Here is a 26243-nt window from a genome sequence, read left to right as displayed (position 1 = left end):
GTCTCCGGTCTGCCCCCGTTCGGCACAACAATATTATAATTAAACGTATTAATGGTTTATTATTAATATTAAAATAATGAGTAAGAAATCTTTATTTTTAAATGTATATTATATAATAATAATTACTGTTACTGTCTTATTGTCTAATTGTATTTTTACCGTCTAAATATATGTATTCAGCTAGTGTAAACATGCACGACGCTATCACAGCGAATGCGAGGCTGAGACTGAAGCTTTACCCTTTGTTGTTCGTACAAGTTATCTTAGTTCGGCGTTCATGGTTTGACTTCTGAGATTCAGATCGAGCTCTAGGTAATTTTTTTTCAAACTGGTTGGTTCGACTTTTAAGAAAATCGAGTTCTAATGAGTTAGAGTACTGAGGTACCACTGTATATGGAGTGTATGCCTGTAGGATGGGGTTTATATGTAGTTATTCAATCCTTTTTTGGTAAATTATCTCCATAATTTTGTTTGAAAATTTATTGTTCTGTCCCTAATTGTATGAGTCACATAGTTGTGTTTTATCTAAATTCTTCACTACTTTATTCCGTGGCAGCCATGGGAATGGATTAACGTGACTTCTCGTTTGATTGGATGGCTGAAAAGTTGTTAGAAAGCATTTTTAATTAAGTTACTGTTTATGTACGTTTTTCTTCCAAAATAATTGTAATCATTCTGTTGTACAAATGCGATGGCTGTTAGCGTTATGTAAAGCTATTTTGAATATCCAAAAGACCTTTAAAGTTTATTGTAGCATGACCTGCAAAATGGCTGCTATAATGAGTCATATTTTAATGACTGATGAGCTGTGTAAGTGTGTTTATGTAAATGTGGCTAGTTATGCATGTGAGAAATGAAAGAAGCCTCCTGCCCTGGCCAGTGGAGTTTACTTCTGTCTGAAAATTGCTGGCAGGGTTGGACCAAGCCCAACGCGTTCCATGTCTGCATCACCTCCTACAAGCTGGTGCTGCAGGACCACCAGGCGTTTCGCCGAAAGTCTTGGCGGTATCTCATCCTGGATGAGGCCCAGAACATCAAGAACTTCAAGTCACAGCGCTGGCAGAGTCTGCTCAACTTCAACAGGTACGTGGTGGCCTGCGGGGGGGTGTGCGTGCGGGCACACTCCTTGAGGTGGTGTCTTTTAAATTGCCACCACCACTACCCCCCTCCCCATTCTGTCAGGTAGCGCTACCTCAAGAGCTGGGGGGGGGGGGCTTATCCTGGCTGTAAATGTGGTTCCCCTGCTTGCTTAATGTGGGATGAGTATAACACCCACCTGCGGCTCCTCTGCTCTCGTCCCACCCGCAGCCAGCGGCGCCTCCTGCTGACCGGCACGCCCCTGCAGAACAGCCTCATGGAGCTCTGGTCCCTCATGCACTTCCTGATGCCTCACGTCTTTCAGTCCCACCGCGAGTTCAAGGAGTGGTTCTCCAACCCGCTCACTGGCATGATAGAGGGCAGCCAGGAGTACAACGAGGGCCTCATCAAGAGACTGCACAAAGTAGGTCTGGGAGGGGCGTGGCCCGAGGCACCACCCTCAGTCGGAGTGAGCAATATAGCCAAAATATGGTTGGTTAGAATCATGATCCGCAACATTATTATTATTATCATTATCATTATTATTATTTTATTTTTTTTAATAGTTGGAACGCATGTAGTGCAGGCAGTCCCCAGATTACGAATGAGATCCATTTGCTAGTTGTCATTCAGTTCAATTTGTAGGTAAGACAGAAAAATAATGCAGTAGCCAATGATTATACAGTAAGTTACATACTGTACTGTACTTCGAGCCAATGAAGCGCTGAAGCCATGCAGTGTTTTCATGTGCTTTCATATTGCAAACTATTGTATTTAACTCAAATTGTTAATATAATAGGCGTTATGGTAGTCCATTTGTATGTACAAGTGTAGCGTTCTTAACCCAGGGACTGCCTGTAATGTAAATTAACCATTTAGCTATTAAGCAGCAATCTTATCCTTACAAAAAGCACTATGTAGCATCATATACTTAAAGTATGTGAGATAAAAGAAAATGACTAAATGTAGCAAGAGTGCTTTTCAATTCAAGTTTTGAGCACAAATCAGCACTTATTACCTTGGTCAACAACTGTGCCTTTTAAAATTCTTTTTACATCAAGTACAAACACATAATATGGTTGAGTTGATACCTGTTATATGAACAGTATCTTTGTGAATTTTGCAAATTACAGTGGATTTGCCCATGTCAAATTTTGCAAATCTAAACCATTTCCAAAAAGTCGAAGCAGAGCTTTTTTTTATGGAACCTATTCTTCATAAGCCATGCTGCTCATTTGACAGCATTACCGAACCGTCTGTGGACCATGCACTGTTTTCCATGTTTGCCATATACAAGCAGTTCAGTAGTATATAAAATTTTCTTTTTCCAAGTTAGCTCACTGGTTAGAAAAGATCAATTGAATTTTAGTTGAAGATCTAGCCATTAAGTTGGTATCCACTGAGATGGATAATTGACTAAGAAGTGAGACCTTGACGGCAGGTGTGTTTGTGATGTGCTATTTGCCTCACATGTACATTTTTAGACAAAAGCATCTGCTAGATAAAAGTAATTATTACTAATGTGGTGCTGTATCGTGATTCTTTAAGCCCGAAATGCTTAGCGCGGATATAGTTGTAACCTGGGCATGATAAATTGTCATACTGCCCTCCACTACCCCTGATTAAAGTGTCACTTGCACCCCTGTCAAGGTTTTACGGCCATTTCTGCTGAGAAGGATCAAGGTGGACGTGGAGAAGCAGATGCCCAAGAAGTATGAGCACGTGGTCCGCTGTCGGCTGTCCAAGCGGCAGCGCTTTCTCTACGATGACTTTATGGCGCAGGCCTCGTGAGTAACCAGCAGGGGGGGCTTTACTTCCCAACCGCGATGAAGGCCCGGCGACAGAGCAGGGCTCTTGCGTCACATCCTGCCGGGTACTTTGTTTGCAAGCATTTGCCATCTGTTGCAGGACTCGCGAGACGCTGGCCAGTGGCCATTTCATGTCCGTCATCAACATCTTGATGCAGCTGCGTAAAGTGTGTAACCACCCCGACCTGTTCGACCCACGACCGATTCACTCTCCCTTCATCACCTCCCCAATCCTCTTCACCACTGCGTCCCTTGTACTGCGGGCTCTAGAAAGGTCCCCCTTTGAGGTGCGTGTGGCAGGTACTGCCGGCTAAGTGCGTTATTTATAATGAGCCGTGTGCGTTCATAGCCGCGCGATGACACCCCACTCTTTGCCAGGTCGGTGACGTCTCCATATTTGACCTTGTGGGCCTGGAGGGCCACGTGTCCCGGTATCAGGCCGACGTCTTCCTGCCCCGCAGGAGGGTCACACCCCAGCTCATCCAGGAGATCATGGACTCCCCCAATCCTCCGCCACGGCCGAAGCCTGTGCGCATGAAGGTGAACAGGTATGTGCGCTCTGCCCCGAAACCACACCGATGAGCGTTAAAGCATCGTTACAGATGGCTGAGCTGCACTGCTGCTGCAGTTGCTGCTTTTCTCAAACTGTGGCTGTAGATGTGCTTTTGGTCGATATGCATTTGCAAGCTGAAACCTGGGTTCCTTTAAACCAGAGCTAGATAACATTTTAACAGCTTTAAGCTGTTAGTTGAATTCTCCCCAGATGAGCTTGTTGGGCTGAATGGCCTCTCGTTCGTAAATTTCTTGTATTCTTATGTTCTTATGATATATTTAACCAAATGATCTGTGGTACAGAGTTTGTGTGATTGAGTTATGCCTTCAGGACACTGCAGAATTATGTGACAATAATACAGAGCATCAGCTTGAAATCTCAGCGTAACGCTTCTGCGGTCCGAGCACTCTGCCTCTCCGATGATTGTGGCCCAGTGTCCTGGGACTCTGCAGTGAGGCCACTGGCGTGCAAACGGCGAGTGACGTGTGTCAGTCTGCACCTTGTGCCTGACCGGTGATGCCTCTCTGTCCCCGGCAGGATGTTCCAGCCTGTGCCGCGCGCAGAGGGACGTACGGTGGTGCTCGTCAACAACCCCCGGCCACCCGGCCCCCTGCCTGCAGCTCCTGCGGTTCCACGGCCCCCTCTGGCTGTTGACCTGGGTCCTGCAGCCCCAGCCACTACTCCTGCTCCTCTACCAGCTCCCATAAATGCTGCCTCACACGGTGGGTCTCCTGAGCAGTGCAGGGTTCCTGCTTACTGTACTCCGCACAGCGCGTCCGTGTGGTTACTGATCGGGGTTCCCGCTTACTGTACTCCGCACAGCGCGTCCGTGTGGTTACTGATCGGGGTTCCCGCTTACTGTACTCCGCACAGCGCGTCCGTGTGGTTACTGATCGGGGTTCCCGCTTACTGTACTCCGCACAGCGCGTCCGTGTGGTTACTGATCGGGGTTCCCGCTTACTGTACTCCGCACAGCGCGTCCGTGTGGTTACTGATCGGGGTTCCCGCTTACTGTACTCTGCACAGCTCGTCCGTGTGGTTACTGATCGGGGTTCCCGCTTACTGTATTCTGCACAGCTCGTCCGTGTGGTTACTGATCGGGGTTCCCGCTTACTGTACTCCGCACATCACGTCCGTGTGGTTACTGATCGGGGTTCCTGGTTACTGTACTCCGCACAGCGCGTCCGTGTGGTTACTGATCGAGGTTCCCGCTTACTGTATGCTGCACAGCGCATTCGTGTGATGACTGATTGGAGTTCCTCTCTCCCTACAGTGGCCGTGTGCTCTGTAGCCCCCACCAACCTCCAGAAAGCCTCGGTGTCTCCCTGTGGCCCTGCTCCCATGACTATTTGTGGTGGGGTCGGAGCGGCTGTGCGTCCAGGGGCACCTGTGCCCATTCTGACCGTCAGGCCCCCGGCAGCCAGCAGCGCCCCCTCTCTGCCAGGGTTAGCACCGAGCCCAAGCAGCGCAGTCACCCAGAGGGTCCTGCTCAGCCCGGACATGCAGGCCCGCCTGCCATGTGAGTCCATTTGTCCACCGCAGGGCAAGTCTGTAGCAGTCTGCCAATTCAGTATCTTGGTCGTATTTATTTTAAAACTGCAATGAATTTTGAAATGCCTATGGTTTGTCCTGATTTCTTTTATCTGGCTTTTGTTTCTCTGTATAATGTGGAATATAAACCAGTGTGGGGCTTTGTTGTTACTGACGTTTAAAAAAAACAAGGGCGCTGAGTAGGCGTTGGGTATGATTGCTTAATCTGGGTTACTGGCCGTTTAACCCATTGTGCCCAGTCATTATCGGCTGATGATGGACTGCATGAAACCCACAAGGTCAAATGAAAACGAAACTAATCGGAACTGTGGCTATAAACACACAGTCCATGTAGATATCACATATCCTTTTTTTTTTTTTTTTAATGTGTCCTGTCCGGCAGCTTTCGCAAGCAGAATAATGGTCTGAATGCACTGCTGTGTCAGACATAGGCCTATTTGCTTTACCATGAGGGGCTCTATAAACTCTGTATAGGCCCTTCATGTTGGTCAATTTCTTTTTATTCGTATATTTATTGTATCTTATTTAATACATGTAAAATATTCCAGTTGCCGTGCTGCCCGGAAGGGAGTGATAGATTAGGAAATTGAGTGAAGAAAAGGGGTAGGGAGAGAGGTTAAAGAGAAAGAAGGAAAGAGAGAGAGAAAAAAAACCACGAACAACGGCAGAGACAACAGTGGGACAGAGAGGCTAAGAAAGACAGGAGTTACGTAAAAAGCACATAAGGCAAGAAAAGGAAAAAAAATATATATATATCTCAGATATCACATATCCTTGAACTTTGCACTAATCTGAATATTCTGACATCGCCCCGTGAGGATTATTGATTAAAGGCTGGGGAGGCTTTATAGCGACGTCACATGACGGGGGGGGTGTGGTCACTGTGCTGCCCTGACGTGCTGCTTCTCTTTCAGCCGGCGAGGTGGTGACCATCGCCCAGCTGGCTTCGCTGGCCGGCCGGCCCCTGTCCTCCTCCCAGGGCAGCAAGCCCGTCACCTTCCAGCTGCAGGGCAACAAGCTGACACTGTCCGGAGCCCAGCTGCACCAGGTCACCATGGCCCAGCCACGCTCCATCCAAGGTCCGCACTCATACCTCTGACAGGCTTTGCTGGAGTAATGGGTGTCATGTAGTGCATTTAGCCTCCAGGGGGGGCAGCTGCATCTGAGTAGACGGGCAGCTTGATAGCTGTGATGAAGATCGTCACCACCACAATGTTAGCTCTCGTCCCAGTACAGTTTCTGGATCTTGTGGGGAAGGAGTGCAGTGTTTCTCCAAAAAAGGCCGAACCGTTCTGTTTGGCACATGTAGCCAAGCCATGGTTATGACTCTTACGCTTAGTAATTTTAATCATTGTGATTTTTTTAGACCAGCTAATATAGCCACAAAAACATACGGAAATGCATTTTCTGTGTCACCCGCATGAGAGCTGCAGCCAGTTAGTAGCTCATAATGCAGCCAAAAAATGAGGAACGGAAACACAGAAACAACTTGGATCTGCAGCCGCATTTTAACAGCTGCTTAACTTCAACTTGGATGGACGCAAAACAAGGGTGCTGGGCGGATTTGTAGTGAAGGGTATGCAGCCGTGCTCAGACTGACTGCCCATGTACATCTGACCTTTGTATCCATCAGCTTGCATTTTTTTCTTCTTGTTGGCATTAATATCATACAACTGCTAAGACAAAAGTTTACGTTTTGTTGCACCTTGCCATTATCTGTTACCTGAAAGAATTTATTTTTAAATTATACATTAAATATGTACCGCACCAAATGTCTCTTAGGGAGTTTTCACACCTTTAGTTCTGTTTCTCTGGTCCTGATCAGTTTGTGAAGATGTAGCATTTATTCTGCTCATTGGTCAGATGTGTCTGTGGTGGGAGCAAGAAAGTTAATAGGAAAGAGGTCCTGTGTCCTGGGCTATGCAGTAAATACAGGAAAGAGGTCCTGTGTCCTGGGCTATGCAGTAAATACAGCAAAGAGGTCCTGTGTCCTGGGCTATGCAGTAAATACAGCAAAGAGGTCCTGTGTCCTGGGCTATGCAGTAAATACAGGAAGAATGTCCTGTGTCCTGGGCTATGCAGTAAATACAGCAAAGAGGTCCTGTGTCCTGGGCTATGCAGTAAATACAGCAAAGAGGTCCTGTGTCCTGGGCTATGCAGTAAATACAGGAAGAATGTCCTGTTTCCTGGGCTATGCAGTAAATACAGCAAAGAGGTCCTGTGTCCTGGGCTATGCAGTAAATACAGCAAAGAGGTCCTGTGTCCTGGGCTATGCAGTAAATACAGCAAAGAGGTCCTGTGTCCTGGGCTATGCAGTAAATACAGCAAAGAGGTCCTGTGTCCTGGGCTATGCAGTAAATACAGGAAGAATGTCCTGTGTCCTGGGCTATGCAGTAAATACAGCAAAGAGGTCCTGTGTCCTGGGCTATGCAGTAAATACAGCAAAGAGGTCCTGTGTCCTGGGCTATGCAGTAAATACAGCAAAGAGGTCCTGTGTCCTGGGCTATGCAGTAAATACAGCAAAGAGGTCCTGTGTCCTGGGCTATGCAGTAAATACAGCAAAGAGGTCCTGTGTCCTGGGCTATGCAGTAAATACAGGAAGAATGTCCTGTGTCCTGGACTATGCAGCAAATACAGCAAAGAGGTCCTGTGTCCTGGGCTATGCAGTTGAACATCTCTCACGATCACGTATTGCTACCTCAGTTCTTTTACTTTCACACAGTTCTGTTCAGTCAGTTGATCAAAACGTCTCTCTTCCTGCCATTGACTGAACACTTTGAAAACATAAATACTTTGAAAGGTTTTTTTTGAGTTGTTTTAGGAGCTGACAGATGTAGTCATCTGCCCAGATTTCAAGAAGGCAACAATGCTCGCTGCTAGACCAAGTGAGACCTCAGTTCATTTCTCTTTCCACCATATCTGTATGAATTATACCGGAAAAACAGACGCAGAAAGTTGTGTCTCTGGCTTCAGACCCCCCCCCCCGCTGACTGACAAGTATTTCCCAACATGTTTTTGCTCCTTTTCCTGGGAGCTGGGAGTTAGTGTAGATGTGGACTGTCTGGCTTCTGAAGGAGCCTCCAAAACACTGCAGGACTTTGTGTTTTTACTGTTCAGCTGCTGGCTGTCGATCTCGGCCATTCCACCCCCCCCCCCCCCCCCCCCCCAAGCCCCTCGGGGTTAACCTGCCGCCTTCCCCTGTTCCCCCAGTGCCCTCCTCCATGGTCACCAGCTCCGGCATCGTCAAGATCGTCATGCGCCCGTCCACTGGGAAGGAGGCAGCAGTGCCCACACCCGCAGTGCCCCCCCCGACCCCCTGCACCTTCCCTTCTGCGTCCCCTGTCCTGCCTCACACTGGCCCCAGCGCCACCATGAGGCCCCCTGCTCTCCCGCTGTCTACTCATCGCCTTTCCACACCCCTCTCCTCCCCATCTGCCCCCTGCGGTCCCATCTCAGCACCACTTAATTCCCAGATTCCCCGGCCCATCTTAAAGGTGCTGCCCGGCCCATCTGCCGCTGCCGAGCCAGGTGAGTCCACAGTGGGCAGTCTAGGGAACATGGGGGGGGCTCGCTTCCCTCTTGTATTGGGGGAGGGAAAGGGCATTATGTTTATAACCTGTTTGACACGCTGTGGTTGGCATTTTATGGCAAGTCATCTTGTGCTCAGTAAAGCTTTGTTCACTTTAAATTATGGTTAAATGTTTTAATCTCAGGTATCACTCTAGTCCGCTAGCCTGAATTTAGGCCTTGATAAAGCCCATAATTAACGGTATGGAAATGGCTGCCTTAAACGGGTTTGGAATCGAGCATGTTTTGAATCAAGCCCTACGCATACCCTTCTTTCCGCTTTCCAGGCCGGCCAGCCGCTCCGCCTGGGCGCGAGGACACCAGCGACGCCATGGTCCGCGTGCCCGCACCACCCAGCTCCGCCACCGGAGGGCAGAGTGCACCTAGGCCGCGGGCCCAGCCCCCTCCGCCGCCACGCTCCCCGTTCTACATGGTGTGTGTCTTCAGTGTAGTGCGAGATTCCCCTCCCTGACCCTCATGGCTGCGAGCAGGGGGCCCCGCCTTCACGGCTTCCTGATCGCTTAGCATGGGGCTGCATTAGCTGGCTGACACTCTACCCGGGTATAAAAAGAAAAACCCAACCTTAAATCATAAAGATGGTAAATGGAGCTGCGCTTCAGGTCACCCATTTGGATGACGCTCATTTACATAATGGGGTAAATGTCACTGTGTACAGAAACACAGCAATCAGCCTTAATTCGCATTAACGTGGTAGGCGGAAAATGTGGAGCTGCTGATTACAATAGAACAGATTTTTTTTTTGCAGTTTCAATAACCATGGTTTCAGTTCTGTGTCTGTGTAATATGTTTAACTTTTTTTTTATTTCTCATTCCAATGTTCCTTTGTCTTTTGAGGGGTATAAAGCATGATTTTTATTGCTCTGTTATCCCTTGATACATATTTTTTCATTGCTCTATCATCTCTTGAGAATTAGGCTGTGTCAAAATTCCTTATTAGAGAGAAAGTGAGAGTATTGGTGAGAGAGCAGAGTACTGAATAGTTATGTACAATATACTTTATCAACATTAAATACTGTAATGTCTTGCCGTGCATAGTTTACCATATGTAAGTACCCGAAAATCTCAGATTTGCACAAAGCTATATAGGATCTCTGAAGCAAATCTTTCAAAAAAGGAAATGTTTCTGTGGCTATTGGCATGGAGTGACGTGTATTAACTGAAATATTCATTTACATTTACAGCATTTGGCAGACGCCCTTAGCCAGAGCGACTTACATAAGTGCTTTAAGACTCTACAATGAATTTTTCCCCGATACTAGCTCAATAGTGGCCGCCTTAATTAATGTCCATCTTAATTCATAGCTGAGATGTTTGTATAGCTTGTCCAGGATTTTTCCTGTCCTGGGCCTCTCTCTCTGCCCTACAATGACTTGAATGTCAGCGTACAATGAGCGTCTGGCGGGGAAATGTCAGGGTTCCGGGCGCTGCTTTGCAGTCCGGAGTTTGGAGATGCAGTACACCTTGATAAAGGATGCCTTATTCTTCAGGAAATGATAAATGACGGGTGTAGGGATTCATAAATGAATAGGTGATAAATGACAGGTAAATACCTTCCCTGTCTACCGTGGTAAATTGCATTCTGGGTAAAGACTGGCAATTTTAAGTAAAATATCCCTAAACGTAGTATTGACATGATTCCTGATGGCATTACATTAGGAAGGCATGTCAGCCTGTAGTCACTAATCTCATTTCCCGTTTTGGATGCTTTTACTTCTGCATTCTTAGCTGGCTGCCCGTGGTCTGGCCTGATGATGTAGTCAATGGATGTGCAACATCCAGATAACTGACATTTAAAGTCTTTGTAAGTCAGCAGAAATACTGCTTGATGCTGTTTGACATGCTCTCCACCGCGCCTTTGTGTCTTGACAAAGCTTTAGTGATTCGGCTCCTATAGTAAGCTGCTGTTCGGAATCAGATGGCATCAGTCACATTCCTTTCAAATCACATATGTCAGTGGTGCTTGCAATGTCATTTTATTTCCTGTTGTAGATATTAGGGAGATCACTAAATTAGCTAATCTAAGTAAAGGTAGATTTAAGCCATGTTTCCACGCCCTCGCTCATGCCAACCGTGCCTCGCTCATGCCAGCCGTGCCTCGCTCATGCCACACGACCCCCATGTCTCTGCAGTCATGGCTGGATGACCAGCGCCGCTCTCAGCGTGAAGAACGTCTCGCCAGGATCCTGCGTGTCAATGAACTGCACTGTGGCAGCAAACCCATCTATGGTACAGAGGTGCTCGACTTCCTTACCTTCCTGCCCCAGCGCCTCTCCACACCAACCCCAGTCTGTCCTGGGGACTGGCATCGCACGGGCCACGCCCACTGTCTGTCTGCACAGCTGAAGGACCCCAAGGCCTTCTGGGTGCAGAGTAAAGCTCTGCGGGGGGCTATGCACACCACGGAGGAGAGGCTTCTGCTTCTGGCTGACATCATTGACAGGTACTGTGTCGTGTTTGAGTCTCTCCGTCCGTCCTGCCAGGCCTTTACATAATGAGGAACAATCGCCTTTAGCGTTCCTGTATTTATGTTTGTTTGTTACATGGCGCTCCTCTCAGGTATATCTTCGTCATCCCGTCGGTGGAGGCCCCGCCCATCACCATGCACTGCTGCCACCCGCCACCGTCGCTGAGCCATCAGCAGACCGTTTTCTCCTCTGTGCTGCGCTCTGAGCTTGCACCGCCCTCCCGCTGCCTGCACCGCATCCACTGCAACATGAGGACCCATTTCCCAGACCTGAGGCTCATTCAGTACGATTGCGGTGAGTGCCCGTCCCCCCCGGGCCCCGTCCGCGCCGAGTGCCCGTCCCCCCCGGGCCCCGTCCGCGCCGAGTGCCCGTCCCCCCCGGGCCCCGTCCGCGCCGAGTGCCCGTCCCCCCCGGGCCCCGTCCGCGCCGAGTGCCCGTCCCCCCCGGGCCCCGTCCGCGCCGAGTGCCCGGGCCCCGTCCGCGCCGAGTGCCCGGGCCCCGTCCGCGCCGAGTGCCCGGGCCCCGTCCGCGCCGAGTGCCCGGGCCCCGTTCCGCGCCGAGTAGAATATAGAGAGATAATAATTCTAAGTGCATCTGACATCCAAACTCCGAATTGCTACTCACTTTGCATTGGGTTTACATGTATTTATTTAGCAAGTGAGGCAGTACATAAAAGCATACATTTGTCAAGGAGTCAGATGCTGCTAGACTGAGCTTTCAGCTCAGACGAGTGAGTAACTTCTGTTGATGGCCAGTATTGAATACCTGCTATATTGTATTGCTTGGATGCTGCCAGTCCACATAGACAAGGTAGCCTGATACAACCCAGGTACTAACAGTTTGAGTTGGAGTTAACAATGATTTTCCAGCTTCTGAAAGCCCAGTCCTTACCGTATGTCTGTGTGTGGTTATTGGCAATGCCACTGGTGCATGGGATATGTGTGGATTACCGGGCCTTGGCAGGTACTCCATGATTCTGCTGTCTGGAGGAAGCGACCAGTCAGATCAGATCCTTCCCTTTGATTTCTGTGGTGGTGCTGATGTCCTGCTCAGCCCTGGGTTTTCATGATCTGTGTTCTCTCCTGCAGGGAAACTGCAGACGCTTCACTCCCTGCTGCGGAAGCTGAAGACGGGGGGTCATCGTGTGCTCATTTTCACCCAGATGACTCGAATGTTGGACGTATTAGAGCAGTTTCTAAACTACCATGGACACATCTACCTGAGGCTTGATGGAAGCACCAGAGTTGAGCAGAGACAGGTAAGGGCTTAATGCAGATCCAATCTTCTAAATCCACTTTGGTACAGATGGTTTGTCAAAATACTCATTAATTAGGTCAGAAGGAGATTGGTAAAAGTCTATGTTCTGTGTAGCATTGGTGACCATGTGGTACCCAGACAGAGCTGTTAACAAGCACGAAATATCCAGACATGTCACGTGGTTGCCCTTTTCTGTTTGGGTGGGGCTTGGAGCCCCTCGACAAGCTCAAGCAGTCCTGGGCAAAAGGCTGGTTCAGACTGGTTCTGCACATGCATACATGTGCTTACACACGATTGGCGCAGATGCGTTTAATCTGCAGTATAACAATTTAGTTTCTGCATTGGTCTTCACCCATTGCATATGTCTCTGTTTTGGAATATTGCCCTTTCCTCCTTAGGGCTCGCACAATTTCTAGATCCCCAGTAGCCCTTCAGGCAACTTTTGTAATTTGCTTCAATGATACCCACAACTTTTAAAAAACGGATAGTGGGCGTATTCTTATGGTTATTTTGCATCATATTATCTTTATGAAGATGAAACATACAATGTAGAGATGCAGTCATGGCTGGATGACCAGCGCCGCTCTCAGCGTGAAGAACGTCTCGCCAGGATCCTAGGATATACTGGTTAACATACTGAAATTGTGGTCTAATACTTAAGCTTTATTCATCAAGTTAGCAGCATTAGAACTACTACTGAAATAATGGAGGACAGGGGTTTTAATAGTGTCATTCAGCACCTATGAGATCTCAATGTACCGGCCTGCGAAATGTTTATAAATCATTATTGAATCTTGCCCATTGATCGATTTTTTTCATTTTAAACAGAATAAGGGTCTTTCTCCTAATCTGCCTCGGAAAGTTTTATCACCGTTTCTGGGTGGGAAAAAGAGAATATACCTGCTTATTCTCTTGCGACATCATTTTTCCTATGCTGGACTGTGACTTAGTGCTGTATTCAAACTTGTGGATTTAAAAGGTTGCTTTTTGTAAGATCAACTGATTTGAATGTATAGTACTTTTTATGTAAGTAGTTTTAAAACCAGGTATTTTTACTTAAGTGGTGTTTTACTGGATGATATTTTGGTGTGGTATCTGTACTTTACTTAAGTATGAAAATTGAGTACTGTTCCTCCCACGCATTCTGCACATATGCGCATTTTATTCGGACTTGACCGCAGAATAGGGTGAGCACCTCATCCTCGTCAGGAGGGACACTGAGCTACTTCAGGTTTTACAATGTACTATAAAACTGAAAGGCACCCATGCTTGGCTGAATTGTTTGGTTCGTCTTGTGCTTATACTGGTTTATTTCCTTGATTGAAAGACTCATCCGACTTTTTCACTTTAACATTAGTATCACATGCATGATTGTAGGAGACTGACCAATCAGCACGCAGCAAGAACTCAGTGCTTAAGTGAAATCCAAGTCCTTTTAATTGAAATGGTTATTTGCAAACCCTGTAATACTCTCATAATGTCCACCCTGACATGGATTAGGTGGTCAGCCAACCGCGGAGGTATGAACAATTCCCTGTCTGTTACACGTCTGGATGCATGAAGACACGTTCTGTGTGCGACGTATGAACTGGCCTTAAGGGCAGTGCAGCAAGGATCTGCTGATCAGTCTGTGGTAGGAAGTCCAGAAGGGAGGTGTTAAAACGGCATCAGTTCATTTTTGTAAAGATTGTAAAACTGTCAGAATTTCGCTAATGCTGATGATCTGTATTTATGTTTATGCTGTTATTCCTTCTCTGGCTGAGGAAGCAGAAAGGACTGAAAGGATGTGCTTTGAAAATGTGCTTCCCTCCTTGCAGGCTCTCATGGAGCGTTTCAATGCAGACCGGCGGATTTTTTGTTTCATCCTGTCGACGCGCAGTGGCGGTGTAGGTGTCAATCTCACGGGGGCTGACACGGTGGTGTTTTACGACAGTGACTGGAACCCCACCATGGACGCCCAGGCTCAGGACCGATGCCACCGCATTGGGCAGACGCGAGACGTGCACATCTACAGGTAACCGTGCTCTTAGCGATGGCCGTGCCTTGCCAAGAGGTATCCGCGCCGTGCTGACCACGTCGTTCATGGTGTCCTCGTCAGGCTTATCAGCGAGCGTACGGTGGAGGAGAACATCCTCAAGAAGGCGAACCAGAAGAGAATGCTAGGAGACATGGCTATCGAGGGCGGCAACTTCACCACCGCGTTTTTCAAACAGGTTTGTCCCTTTTGAGAGAGAGCGTGAGAGCATTGCTGTGCGTGACATGGTGCCCTTCAGGCGACTAACTCTGCTTCTCTTTAGCAAACAATCCGGGAGCTGTTCTTCGTTTCTGAGGGAGAGAAGAGAGAGGCTGAGGCCAGCCTGCCCTCACAGCCGGAGGAGGATGAGGCTGTCAGCAAGCAGCATGCCACCATCTTGGAGCAGGTAATGTGTGAAGGTCTTCAGCCTGGGTCATGGTTGTTCTGGAATATATTTGTTAGAAACTAACCTCTTGAGTGTTTCACTGTACCTATCCACCATTACAATTAGTAGTGCATATTTGTATCATTTCCCTGATGCAGACTTTAAGCCTGTCCAAGTTATTACATAATGAACTGACCGTGATTATTTTTTGCATAATGCTTAGAATCTTCTCCATTCATCTGTGTGAAAATAGCTGGATAAGAAGCAACAGGCATATTTCTATCACTATTTCCACATTGTTTTCTACCATGTAATGTTTGACTGGCACTTGTTTAATGACATCTCTTTTTCGCTTCTGAACCAAAGCATACCACCTAGTCTTTTTGTACCTTGCACATCTTTGCATGCACTGCATTACACTTCACAACAAATCTTACGATGTTGTGTTCTCTGTTCAAATAAGTCCTGCATAACACGTGCACTTCTGTGGGAACTGTATGTTACTTTTACCCATTTTTTTTCTGATGCCACTATTTCAGAGTTATGCAAACAGCTGTGCATAGCTGGTATGCAAGTACGCGTTCGGCATAAAGCGCTAAAGGCGGCAATTTCTTGTTATAGCACTGCAAATGTTTAAGTATTTCATGCGGATTCACGCTGTTATGACAAGAAATTACTGTGCATTTTAACCTTCATGTGGCTTATTTGTAATTTTGCGGTATAAAGGCCAAAATGCACAGTGATTTCCTGTTATAATAGTGCAAATGCACATAAAATACGCATTTTGCATATACGGCGAATACGTACTTGCATACCAGTTCTGCACATCCCGGTATATAAATATAAATGAAGCAAACTCAAAATACGCCAAACTTCATATTTCAGTTTAGAGTTAACCAAAGCTACAAGTATACCGAAATACCATGTCGTTGGATAGCAGCAATTTCAGCGGATGGAAATATAAACTAGCATTTCAGATGTGGGATATTTAGGTAATAGTGTTGATCCAAAAACTGGAAATAGATGACCGGAGTGAACACTTAAAAATGACAAGCAAAGAAAATGGACTACTTTTTAAAGTCTCCCGAATCATTAACGTCCGGGGTCTGTATCATGTTTCACAAAGCCGGATTTCTTGGTTAGCCCGATTAACTTATCAGATGTAAAGTTCTCCAGTTTAAATGGATTTCATCTTCATTCACTTACATTTACCCCAGACCACCTTTTTTCCGATACATTATCCAATTTAGTTTGCTGTAAATAAACGATATTATTTGCAGTAAAATGGCAGGATGAGCGGATTGGGCAGTGCAGACGTGTGAGGTAAAATTGGGCCAGTGGTATAAATCAGAAAAAGACACGAGGCATTTAACTTTGTTATTGTATGTCATATCAGGCCTCTACAATTTTTGTTTACAAACTTAATAGGCAAATGCAATTTTATATGTATTCAATATACAGTTCTTCATAAGGTGTATATGTAATACTAAACTATGATTAGGCTAACTCCAGGCTGATAGTGTTATAAAATGACCAGGAAGACAAATCCGTAATCGTATTTATTTGCATGACAATGATCGTGACAGCCCTACTTTAAGCGAATATTTGTCATTTTAACATCCACGATACTTCAAAAGACTTATTCATTATATATATACACCTGAAATAACCAACAAATGCTCTTTCTCAAGGCCCTGTGTCGTGCTGAGGATGAAGAAGATATTGTTGCTGCCTCGCAAGCCAAAGCAGAGCAAGTGGCTGAACTGGCTGAATTCAATGAGAGTATTCCGTTAGAGGAGAGTAATGAGGGGATGGGTCGCGACCAGGAAGAGGAGGAGCTCTCCAAGGCTGAACAGGAAATCGCTGCCCTTGTGGAACAGGTGACTACCTCTGTACCAGAGCAAACGTGCTGTCATTTCATTGTTTGCCAAGCAAGTCCATTATGCTGGGGGTTGTTATACTTTGTGTTAACTCGCCTTTCTCTTTAATTTTCCAGCTTACTCCAATAGAACGGTATGCAATGAATTTTTTGGAGGCCTCTCTGGAAGATGTTTGCAAAGAGGAGTTGAAGCAAGCAGAGGTGAAACAATTTTGTCTAATTTTGACTGTGTATAATGTAGGATCAGACAGATAAAGAACGGCGGGTGGAATGGGTTCTGTTAAGACATCAGTCATATCTGGTTAATTCCTAACATCAGAAAGTCATCAGATTCAAATTGCGTACAGGAGGCACAGCATGAGAGTAGCTAATACTTGTTTTAAAAACTGCTTGAATTGCCCTTAATGACACTTGGTTATTTGTCTACAGGAGCAAGTTGAAGCTGCTCGGAAGGGTCTGGATCAGGCAAAAGAAGAAGTCTTGAAACTCCCACCTTATTCTGACATGGAGGATGAGGAGTTGTGTCCGTCACTTGCAGAGGATCTGGTTCACAATTCATCCAATCGCCGGCCTCGCAAGCACAAGGAGAAGGGCGCCCCTTCCACTAGGGTGAGCGGAAGGCTTCGTGGTCCTATGGTGATACCTGAAGCTAATCTCAGTACAAACCTGACACACGCAGAAATTGCACAGCATAAAGAGAAAGGATCAGAATCCCATCATTCGGAGCAAGATGCATCCTCAAGCCTCTCGTCCCAACAGCAATGCCATGGAGCTGCACCTTCCCTCAGTAACCCCAAGCAGGACGAGCCTGTGCTGACGACTAATGTAATCGAAGACGTATCAAGTTTTGGCTGTGCTCTTCCAGTGGCTGTGGGACCCAAAGAACTCTCAGTGTCATCTGTAACTTCCCTTGCTGGAGTAAATTTGCAGAGTGTTCAAAGCCACAGCCAGCACCACCCAGCCATACCAAAGGTTACAGAACCTGCAACGTCTGGCGTGATCTGCTGTACGTGCTCTGCTTCGGAATCATCCTCTAGGGCCCACCTCACCACCTCTTCGCCTACGTCTAGTTTAGTGCTTTCCACTGCTCTGACCCCAACAGTCATGAAGACTCACATTAACCAAACCCCTTGTGCCTCATCTACCTCATATTCCGTTTCTGGAGAAAAGATTAACGACCAAGGCCAGACAGATTACGATGGGGCACCAGCAGACACAGAGAATCGCTCTGAAGTCACACAAGATCTGTCTGCTTCATCTGGCATGGATAGCATTGGTGAAGGTCACTTTGATTCAGCCCAAATTCAAGATAGTGATGTTACAATGAATGAGGAAAATGATCCACACATCCAGAGATCTCTTAATAATCCTTCACAGCTCCCCACACAGTCACCTCTTAGCCGGTCCCCACGCAAGCGACAGTCGGCCGACGGAGAGGTGCTGAGTAGCCATGTTGATGATTCGCCCTCAGCCAAAGTTCTTAGGAAGTTGCCGGGCCGCTTAGTCACAGTAGTGGAAGAGAAGGAGCCCCGTCGGAGGAAAAGAGCAGCAGGTGGTGGGCAGCATGATGGGAAAGGCCAAGAAATGGTGTCAGCTGACCTTGAGCAAGGTTTAGATGTGCTCAGCAAGGAAGCTGCCTTACAGACGCAAGACAAAACCAGTGCAACTCAGAAAGAGAACAGAATAGCGACACAAGTTATGGCTGAAAAAGCTTCCCCCCAGCATCAGCCAGATCAGAACCAGACCTCTCCCTCACTGTACCACGACAGGGCTGTGATCCACTCCACCAGCAGCCTTTCTCCAGATATGCCTGTTTTAAGGAACCTGCCGGTGCGAAGGCGGTTGGAGACTGAGTCCCGCATGGCTGCCCAGCTAGGTGAGCATCAAGCAGGAAGAGGCCGAGGACGTGGAGTAGACAGAAGATTCAGCTTGTCTCCCAGCTTCCCCAAGAAAGTGGATACAAAACTAGAAGGAGCTGAAGAGGCCTTGAACACATCAGAAGATTGTACATTCACTCCCCCTAAAGTGAACATTACACCTCCTGGGAAACGCAAGCGAGGTCGCCCACCTAAGACTCCACCCAGAGTAAATAACTCTGCGACAGAGCAGACCTCTTCTTGTGATGATGTCGCCACAGAAGGCCCTGGGGTTTTAGAAAGAAGCCCTTCACCATCTCCAAAACGCAAGAGGGGGCGTCCACGTAAAGAGATAGCAAGAACAAGTACTGTTGAAACCAGCTGTATCACTTCAACAAAAAATTCTTCCCTTCCAGGTAGCCCAGACTTTAGTGAGCATTCAGAAAATTTTACCACAAGAAATAATCAGCCAGCTTATGGTTTAGAACCTCAGTCACCCTTACCAAACAATAACTACCCCCTAGAGAGCATTTCACCTATTGACACAAGTCAGTCTAATCAGATAGTTCCCACCTCTCTAAGTCCTACTCCTCAGTCCAACGAAGTTTCTTCACCTCTCACTTATACTTCTAAGTCCAATACAGAGAATCAGCATGTAATGGCAAAGGTGGAGGAGGACTTCAAAGATGGTGACAGTAACATGACATCTGTGTTGGTTGGCACGATGGAAGAAGAACAAGATAAAGAAACGAAGAGCAAAGATACTGGGGAATGTAAAGTGGAGTGTAAAGAGGATCAAGAGGATCACAGTGCACAAGAGGATTGCTGCACATCTCAGCCTAAGAAAAGGAGAGTTGCTGCCTGCTTGTCTGGGGACCAAGGATCTGTACAAAGTTCTCCTCGGGGTGAGAGGGACGATGACATGGGTAAGGAGACCCAAGAGAGAACTAGAACGAATAGACACTCTGTACCTATGAGACCTGGCAGTAGGAGGAGCAGCCAAGAATCCGCTTGCTCCTCCTCACCATCATCAATATCCTCTCGTTCAACTTCCACCTATTCATCACTATCCAGGAAAGATGATGCAACAGATAGATCCATGAAGCGGAAGCAAAAAGTGGACGCAAACAAAAAGGAAGGGACCGCTCAAAGGGACCCTACAAAAAAACCTAGCCATTCTGATTCTGCGAGCACCCCACAACAGTGCTCATTCTCCTGCTCCTCTTCAGACTCTGATGACTCCAGTGCGGGTCATAAGGAGCGGCGTCTCACTCGGTCAACTCAAAAGATGCTGGAGAGTGGAGATAACACAGACCTGAAAGGAAATTTGGAGGTAAGAAGAAGAAGAAGAGGCAGAAAGTCCATCAGGAGTCCATGTAGAGAAGGTCAACTGATGCCAAACACAACTACTAGAACTGAAGGGGAGACCAAAGCTGAAATGTCTGTTAGAGTCACACGGAAATCATCGGGTCCTTTACTGGCTTCTGAGCAAAGACAACAACCTAGCCCCGTCTCACCATCTACAGTCTCAGAGGTCTTGGGGAAAAGATGCTCTGCCTTGAATGCAGCTGCTAAACTTCTTGCCATGAGGAGTAAAGGAGGAAACCCTGGGTCTAGTATAGCATTTTCTGTAGGTAAAGAGACTCCAAAAGGAGGAAGGGCTAAAGGGCAGTATAATGCCTCTGCATCATCTGAACGGAGCAATAAGGCAGGAGTCCGAGGGACCGAGAGTAAAACGGAGAGTAACAGGCAGCTCTCTGGCCATCCCAACCCCACTGCCTCCCGTTCTACTCGCCAGCGACCAGGAGACTTGGTTCCTCCACTTCAAACTGAAAACAAAAGAAACAAAGTAAAAAGAAAGAGAATGGTGGAAGGACAAAGCAAAGGGGAGGAGAGCCATTCGCCGCGGGCGCACAGCGCATGCAGCAGCCTGAGCAGCGAGCAGGGGGAGGGCAGCAGCCGCAGCCGGAGCAGCAGCAACAGCAGCCAGCGCACCCACAGCCTCAGCTCCCAAAGCACGGGACCCCTGTGCTCCCAGTCCCGTGCCCCCTCTCCTAGCAGCGATCGTGAAAGGAGGAACAAAGGTGACAAAGCTGGCGAGAGGAGCCGCGGGACGGGCACGCGGGAGAGCCGCAAGGAGAGGCGGCTGAGGCAGGAGAAGGGCTCTGGTGAGGGGACGCCTGACAGGCTGCTGCGCAGTGTGGCTGCACTGGCTGCGGCTCAGGCTCGCACACCCGCCAGCAACACCCGCTCCTCCACCAGCCACCACCATGCCTGTCGCACCAAGACCTGAAGTCTGGGAGCCGGCACAGTGGAGGTCAATGTATCGAGCAAGCGATAGGAGGGGGTGCCGGTGACCGCTTTTGAAGAAGAGAAGCAAGGCCAATGGAGGATCCCATTCGGAGCAAAAGTCAAAGGAAACGTGACTGCGATGTACAGCACTATGGATACAGGTCCCATCTCCAGTTACAAGCGTGGATCTCCTCCCTCTCCTGTTCTCTCCTTTAGCACGAGTCGGTCACCCATTCAGTGCAGCCAGGGCGTGAGACACAGATAGAAAACCGTGAGTGTCAATGAGCTGTATTCTCAGTATAGCCATCTTGTGCTGTCTAAGTGCAGAGAGAAAGTTTTGGCAATGGGGATGGTGTCTCCATTTTTAGAGTGGTTGAGCTCTGTGAGCCATTGGAGGAGTCAGTTTATACAGACAGTGTCTGATTATGCTGCCGGTACACAGGGACTTTCGAGGGGGACTTTGGGGTGGGAGGTGGGCTTAGACAGTGTACTGTAACCATTTAAAGATGACTGGATTTTGTGTGTGAAGGGTCAGTAAATGTCAGCGACAGATTTGTGCAAGGTTGCTGCTCAGTTACACTTTATCATTCATTGAAACTGTTTGAGCTGGGAGCTGAGCTTATTGGACAGTGGAGGTTTGCAGAAAATGTTGTTTCCCTAAACCTTCTCAGTCTCCAAAATCTGAGATAATGCTGGTTCAAAAGAGGTTCTGAATTTAATATCTACTGCACAGTCCTTGGGTTACTTAGGTCCCCTTTTGTCATTTTCTGTCCTGAATTTTTGCAGAACACATTTTCCCACTCTTAATGCTTTTGTTTTTGGTTATATATTGAAGTCAGTCTGTCCTTCCTGGTACCTCACAAAATGCGTTACATAAGCTCTAAATATGTTAATTTATGTTTTGAGCTTGTAATGTACTTGAACATATGTTTACTGGCTGTGCAAAAATAGGAGTAACTGATTTGTTTTGATGCATAATCGATTTAAAGGGTTTCTTCTTAACCTTTAAGACTGTAAGCCATTATGATCTGAAATGTGCTTTGATACATATTCAAAGGATCCTGATCAAAGTGGGGGGGGGGAACTGGGTACTGCCTATTTTTGGGCGGTTTCTAAAAGCTGATTCTCTTTAAGCATGTGAACTGCTGGCTAGGAGATTCACTTTATTTGCTGTTTTGTTGTCAGACGGATTTCACCCACCAGTAACCAGGGAGAAACCTTTGCATCCATTTTACAAAAAACTACAGAGACTTGCAGATGTGACCCGAAAGCGGTGAACTAATCTTCACTTTCAACTATTTCAAGGTCTTCATTTATAATATATACTGATTCATGGACTTAAATGGGAGACGGGTGTACAGTAAATGATAGGTCTGTTTATTTTCCGGATGCCTTGTGTCTCACAGCATTTTGTGGAGGGAAAGGACGATGGTGGAGGTCTTTGTTTTACTTTGTCTTTAATTTCAGTTGCTACATTCCTGTGTTTCTTGCAATTCCACATTATTTTACTTGAAAAATTAAAAAAGTAAAAGTTGAATAAAAAGGCCAAAAATTAATACAATTCCTGTCTTTGTGTCCGCTGTTACTTATTCTCACATACGCATCATACTGCTGCTAACCTGACTGTTTTTCTGTAAAGGGTCTTTGCTCAATATGCACATTGGTCACCTTAGGAAAGATAAATTTACTTGCAAATCTTATTACAGTGGTTCTTATTTGTAGTGCTGCACTGCAGTACTTGCTTGGAACCCTTACAAGAAATAGTTCACCTACCACAATACTGAGGTATATCTTTTTTTTTTTTTTCTTTTTTTTTTTTTTAGTTTTGGGGAAAAATACAAAAGTAAAACATGCTCTCCATTGTTTAACTTTCTATTGTGTATGTACATTTCCCACTACTTTTATTACGTGAGAGAGAGAGAGACTATTTGGACAAAAATTTTGGGAGACATCTCTTAATCATTGAATTATTGTTTCATTTAGATCCATTGCCACAGGTGTATAAAATAATTGCATAGCTAGGTGCTTCAGGTTTGCAAACATTCGTGAAAGAATAGGTCATTCTGAAGAGCTCCATGAATTCCAGTATTGTGCCAACCTTTGCAATAAGTGTGTGCATGAAATTTTTCCCTACAAGATATTCCAAGGTCAACTGTAAGTGGTATTAGTGGAAGCGTTTAGGAGCAACAGAAACGGCCACAAAGTAGCAGACCATGTAAAATAGACCGGCAATGATTGCTGAGTGCATTGTCATTAAAAGTTGCCAGTACTCTGTTGACTATAACTGCAGAATACCAAACCTCTAGCATTAACCTCGGCACAAAAATTGTGCACTGTGAGCTTCAAGGAATGGGCTTCCATGGCCAAGCAGCTGCATGTAAGCCTCATATCACCAAGAATTGGATGGAGTGGTGTAAAGCATGCTGCCACTAGATTCTGGATCAGTGGATATGTTCTGTGGAGTGATGGGTCATGCTTCTCTGTCTGGCAGAGTCTGATTGACAAGTCTGAGGTTGACAGGCACCAAGAGAACATTACCTGCTTGACTGCATTGTGCCAGCTGTAAAGTTCGGTGGAAGAGGGGTGATGATATGGGGTTGTTTTTCAGGGGCTGGGCTGGGCCCCTTAGTTACAATGAAAGGAACCCTTAATGCTTCAGCGTACCAAGACAGTTTGAACAAATCCTTGCTTCTATCTCTGAAAACAGTTTGGGGACGGCCCGTTTTTGTTTCAGCATGATTCTGTCCAAGTGCACAAAGGTCCATAAAGATATGATTGGGTGAAGTGACACCTTTGGGATGAACTATAATGAAGATTGTGAGCCAAGCTTTAACATCCAACATCAGTGCCTGACCTCAGAAATGTTGCAAAGGGGACACCAACTCCATATTTAGAATACGACATCATAAAAGTACATGTGTGTGTAAAGGCTAGTTATCCCAATAATTGATACTTTATTGATCCCCATGGAAAATTTTTCTTTATGCCTCTCCCAACTTGCTATCCATTGGTGAGAGCCAGCTGGCCATGAAGGGCAGCCACCTCTTGCAGTACCCATGGAGTTAGGGGTTGACGGCCTTGCTCACGGACATGCTGAGGCCAGGCTTGAACCAAAAACCTTCTGAGTACAGGCATAGAGGCTTAGCCCACTGAGCCACACACTGCCCTTAAATGCTTTTGTCCATATAGAGTATCAACTTGTGGCACTTTACCTGACTTGATCTCTGATGGAATTGTGTGATGAACTGGCCCTGGCTCTTGAACAACCTACATAACTAAATCATGCTGTTCCTGTGCATCTTTAAATACTGACCACACTTAATCAACAGGAACTAGCTGACAGATCCAGGATATCCCAGTCCTTGTTATTTCTCAAGTTGCAGCTGGTATTAACCGATTGTCAAGACCATATATTAAGTTTCCCTAAAATGAATGTACAGATAAACATTACAATGCATGTCAATGGTGATTTCTGGTTTTCCTATTGCTGTTGGTGCAATTGATTGTTTGCACCTTGCAATAAAAGCACCACCAGAGAATGAAGCTGTTTTTGTGAACAAAGCTTTATTCCATCAATGTGCAACTGTGAGGCCAACAGTAACAATATAGGTTGTTATATATATACCCACACCCCTACAAACAACCATTCAAAAATGTATGCACTCAGAAAATGTCACATTTCCCATGAAAACACTTTTATTAATCAAATAAGTTGCAAAATTAAAAACAGGCAACACATTGACAAGGTTTAGCAATAATGATTTTTGCTTGAAATAATTCTGTGAACTTTGCTTTGATCAAATAATCCTCCATCTGGAGCAATTACAGCCTGGCAGACCTTTGGCATTCCAGCTTTGTTGAGGTAATCTGCAGAAATTCCACCATACGGTTCCTGAAGCACCTTCCACAAGTTTACCTGCTGTTTCCAATAGCCAGTGTAAGGCACAGAGAGACACGGCAGCGATAATTACAGGTCTCATCCCCATGGAATGATTACAAAGCTAGGATAACATGGTTAGGGGTTTCTTTGCATTCGGCTTATAACATTTTTCTTTGGTCAACTTCCATGGTCCAAACTACATATGGACTTCAGCCATAACACTACTGATAGCACTTGCCTTCATACTTGTTTTAACCAGCACTTTGACAGACCTGCAGTAATGGCTTGGAACTTCCTATATGTCAGGGGTCGGCAACCTTTTTAAAGCAAAGAGCCACTTTTTATATCTGAACCAATATTTACAATGAGCCGCAATGGGTAGAGAAGGGGGTTTGAGATACGATTTTTTAATGTGATATGGGCATATATGCATTTAACACAAAAACAAAAGTTCAAGTACTATAGGACATCATCTGTAGATTTTATTGCTATACTTTACATACAACATTAGGAAGAAGGGGTCACTAGTTATATTTAAATCACAAAGGTGCTGTTACTGTCATATGTGGGTTACACAATTTTTGTTTATGTGACGTATGTAGTATGCACTCCACAGGTTGCATTCATATTTAAAACTTTGCTATACTCTGCTGTGTGCAACCTGTGTATTTGACGGCTTAACTCACCATTCAGAAGTTCATGGGGTCGTAGTTTTACAAAGTCGGCATGCCTTAAAGTGAAGGTATAAGAAGATGATTTAATAACTGCGACAAGAAGTTCAGTCTCATACTGTTCCCACAGCATCTTTACCTGTAAGGGAAGTAGCGATACGTAATTTTAGGTGATTTTGCCTAGTTCACAATTTGTTCATTTAATACTAACTGCAACACTTATTATTTTATATATACAAATACCTCTTCTCTCCACTTGGGTTTCTCTTTGCTTGTTGTGTCTGTGACATTTCTCCCTCTTTGTCTGGGCAATGATATGGGTTTGCAGCATGATGTGCTTTCTGCTGTGCTCCTACAGCTGATTTTACTTCCTCGTATAGTTTTCTGAATGCTCTTAAATATGGAGAGCTGCCCATGAGTGTTTTAACGGACCTCCCAATTTCTGCATCCTCCCACCTATCCTGCTCTTCTTCCATATGCTCCTCAAGGTCTAGACTACTGGTCTTGGAAATGAGTCCCTTCAGGACTCATTCCAACACTGTTTTGGACATCGTCATTTAGATGTTCTGCCAGTAAAGCATTGCAAAAGTGTCTAAAGATATCACATGCAGTCTTCAGATTGATTGTGTTCTGCAGTCTGGCAAAAATGAAAGTTGCAAAATCTCTGAGGGACTTGTCATTTGTCCTCCTTCCAATGCTGCAATTCACTGCCTTTGTGGGCAGAGCACAAGTGAAGCACTGTGAATTTGATATCTGGCCATTTCTGTTGCCTTTGGATAATGGAAAATGTTCTCTTCAGGTATGCATCTATGCTTTTCTTGTTGAACGCTAACAGTACAGCCTGAATTAATGCCCAGCTATAATCTGTCTCGACCTTATGCACCCTAAGGGAAGTATACCTGGAGAGTTTTATAAGAAACTGCATCAGCCAGAACGTAAGGGGAGGTACACTGCTCATTGGAGATCA

The 26243-nt window shown here is 46.1% G+C and overlaps 1 protein-coding gene across 6 annotated transcripts in view; it reads left to right on the top strand.

The window, feature by feature from the left end:
- The window catches only part of srcap (Snf2-related CREBBP activator protein), a 50468-nt gene extending 28182 nt beyond the window's left edge, over positions 1-22286 (top strand). For 5 of the 6 annotated variants that reach the window (XM_072703836.1, XM_072703835.1, XM_072703839.1 and 2 more), the window contains exons 16-34: positions 914-1083; positions 1309-1501; positions 2728-2864; positions 2986-3172; positions 3264-3433; positions 3976-4160; positions 4712-4957; positions 5904-6068; positions 8200-8517; positions 8844-8989; positions 10707-11017; positions 11134-11336; positions 12131-12300; positions 14117-14313; positions 14398-14512; positions 14597-14719; positions 16390-16578; positions 16695-16778; positions 17007-22286. In XM_072703836.1, coding sequence (XP_072559937.1) covers positions 914-1083; positions 1309-1501; positions 2728-2864; positions 2986-3172; positions 3264-3433; positions 3976-4160; positions 4712-4957; positions 5904-6068; positions 8200-8517; positions 8844-8989; positions 10707-11017; positions 11134-11336; positions 12131-12300; positions 14117-14313; positions 14398-14512; positions 14597-14719; positions 16390-16578; positions 16695-16778; positions 17007-20726 — 7029 coding nt within the window. In that variant the 3' untranslated portion in view covers positions 20727-22286. Of the gene's footprint in view, positions 1-913; positions 1084-1308; positions 1502-2727; positions 2865-2985; positions 3173-3263; positions 3434-3975; positions 4161-4711; positions 4958-5903; positions 6069-8199; positions 8518-8843; positions 8990-10706; positions 11018-11133; positions 11337-12130; positions 12301-14116; positions 14314-14397; positions 14513-14596; positions 14720-16389; positions 16579-16694; positions 16779-17006 lie in introns of those variants that run through there. The other variant, XR_011984427.1, reaches the window with a different exon arrangement.
- The last annotated feature ends 3957 nt before the right edge of the window (positions 22287-26243 follow it).

Source organism: Paramormyrops kingsleyae, chromosome 20, assembly GCF_048594095.1.
Source record: "Paramormyrops kingsleyae isolate MSU_618 chromosome 20, PKINGS_0.4, whole genome shotgun sequence".
Taxonomy (NCBI): Eukaryota; Metazoa; Chordata; class Actinopteri; order Osteoglossiformes; family Mormyridae; genus Paramormyrops; species Paramormyrops kingsleyae.
Note: the sequence above shows the minus strand (reverse complement) of the source record. Positions and strands in the feature narration are given on the sequence as shown.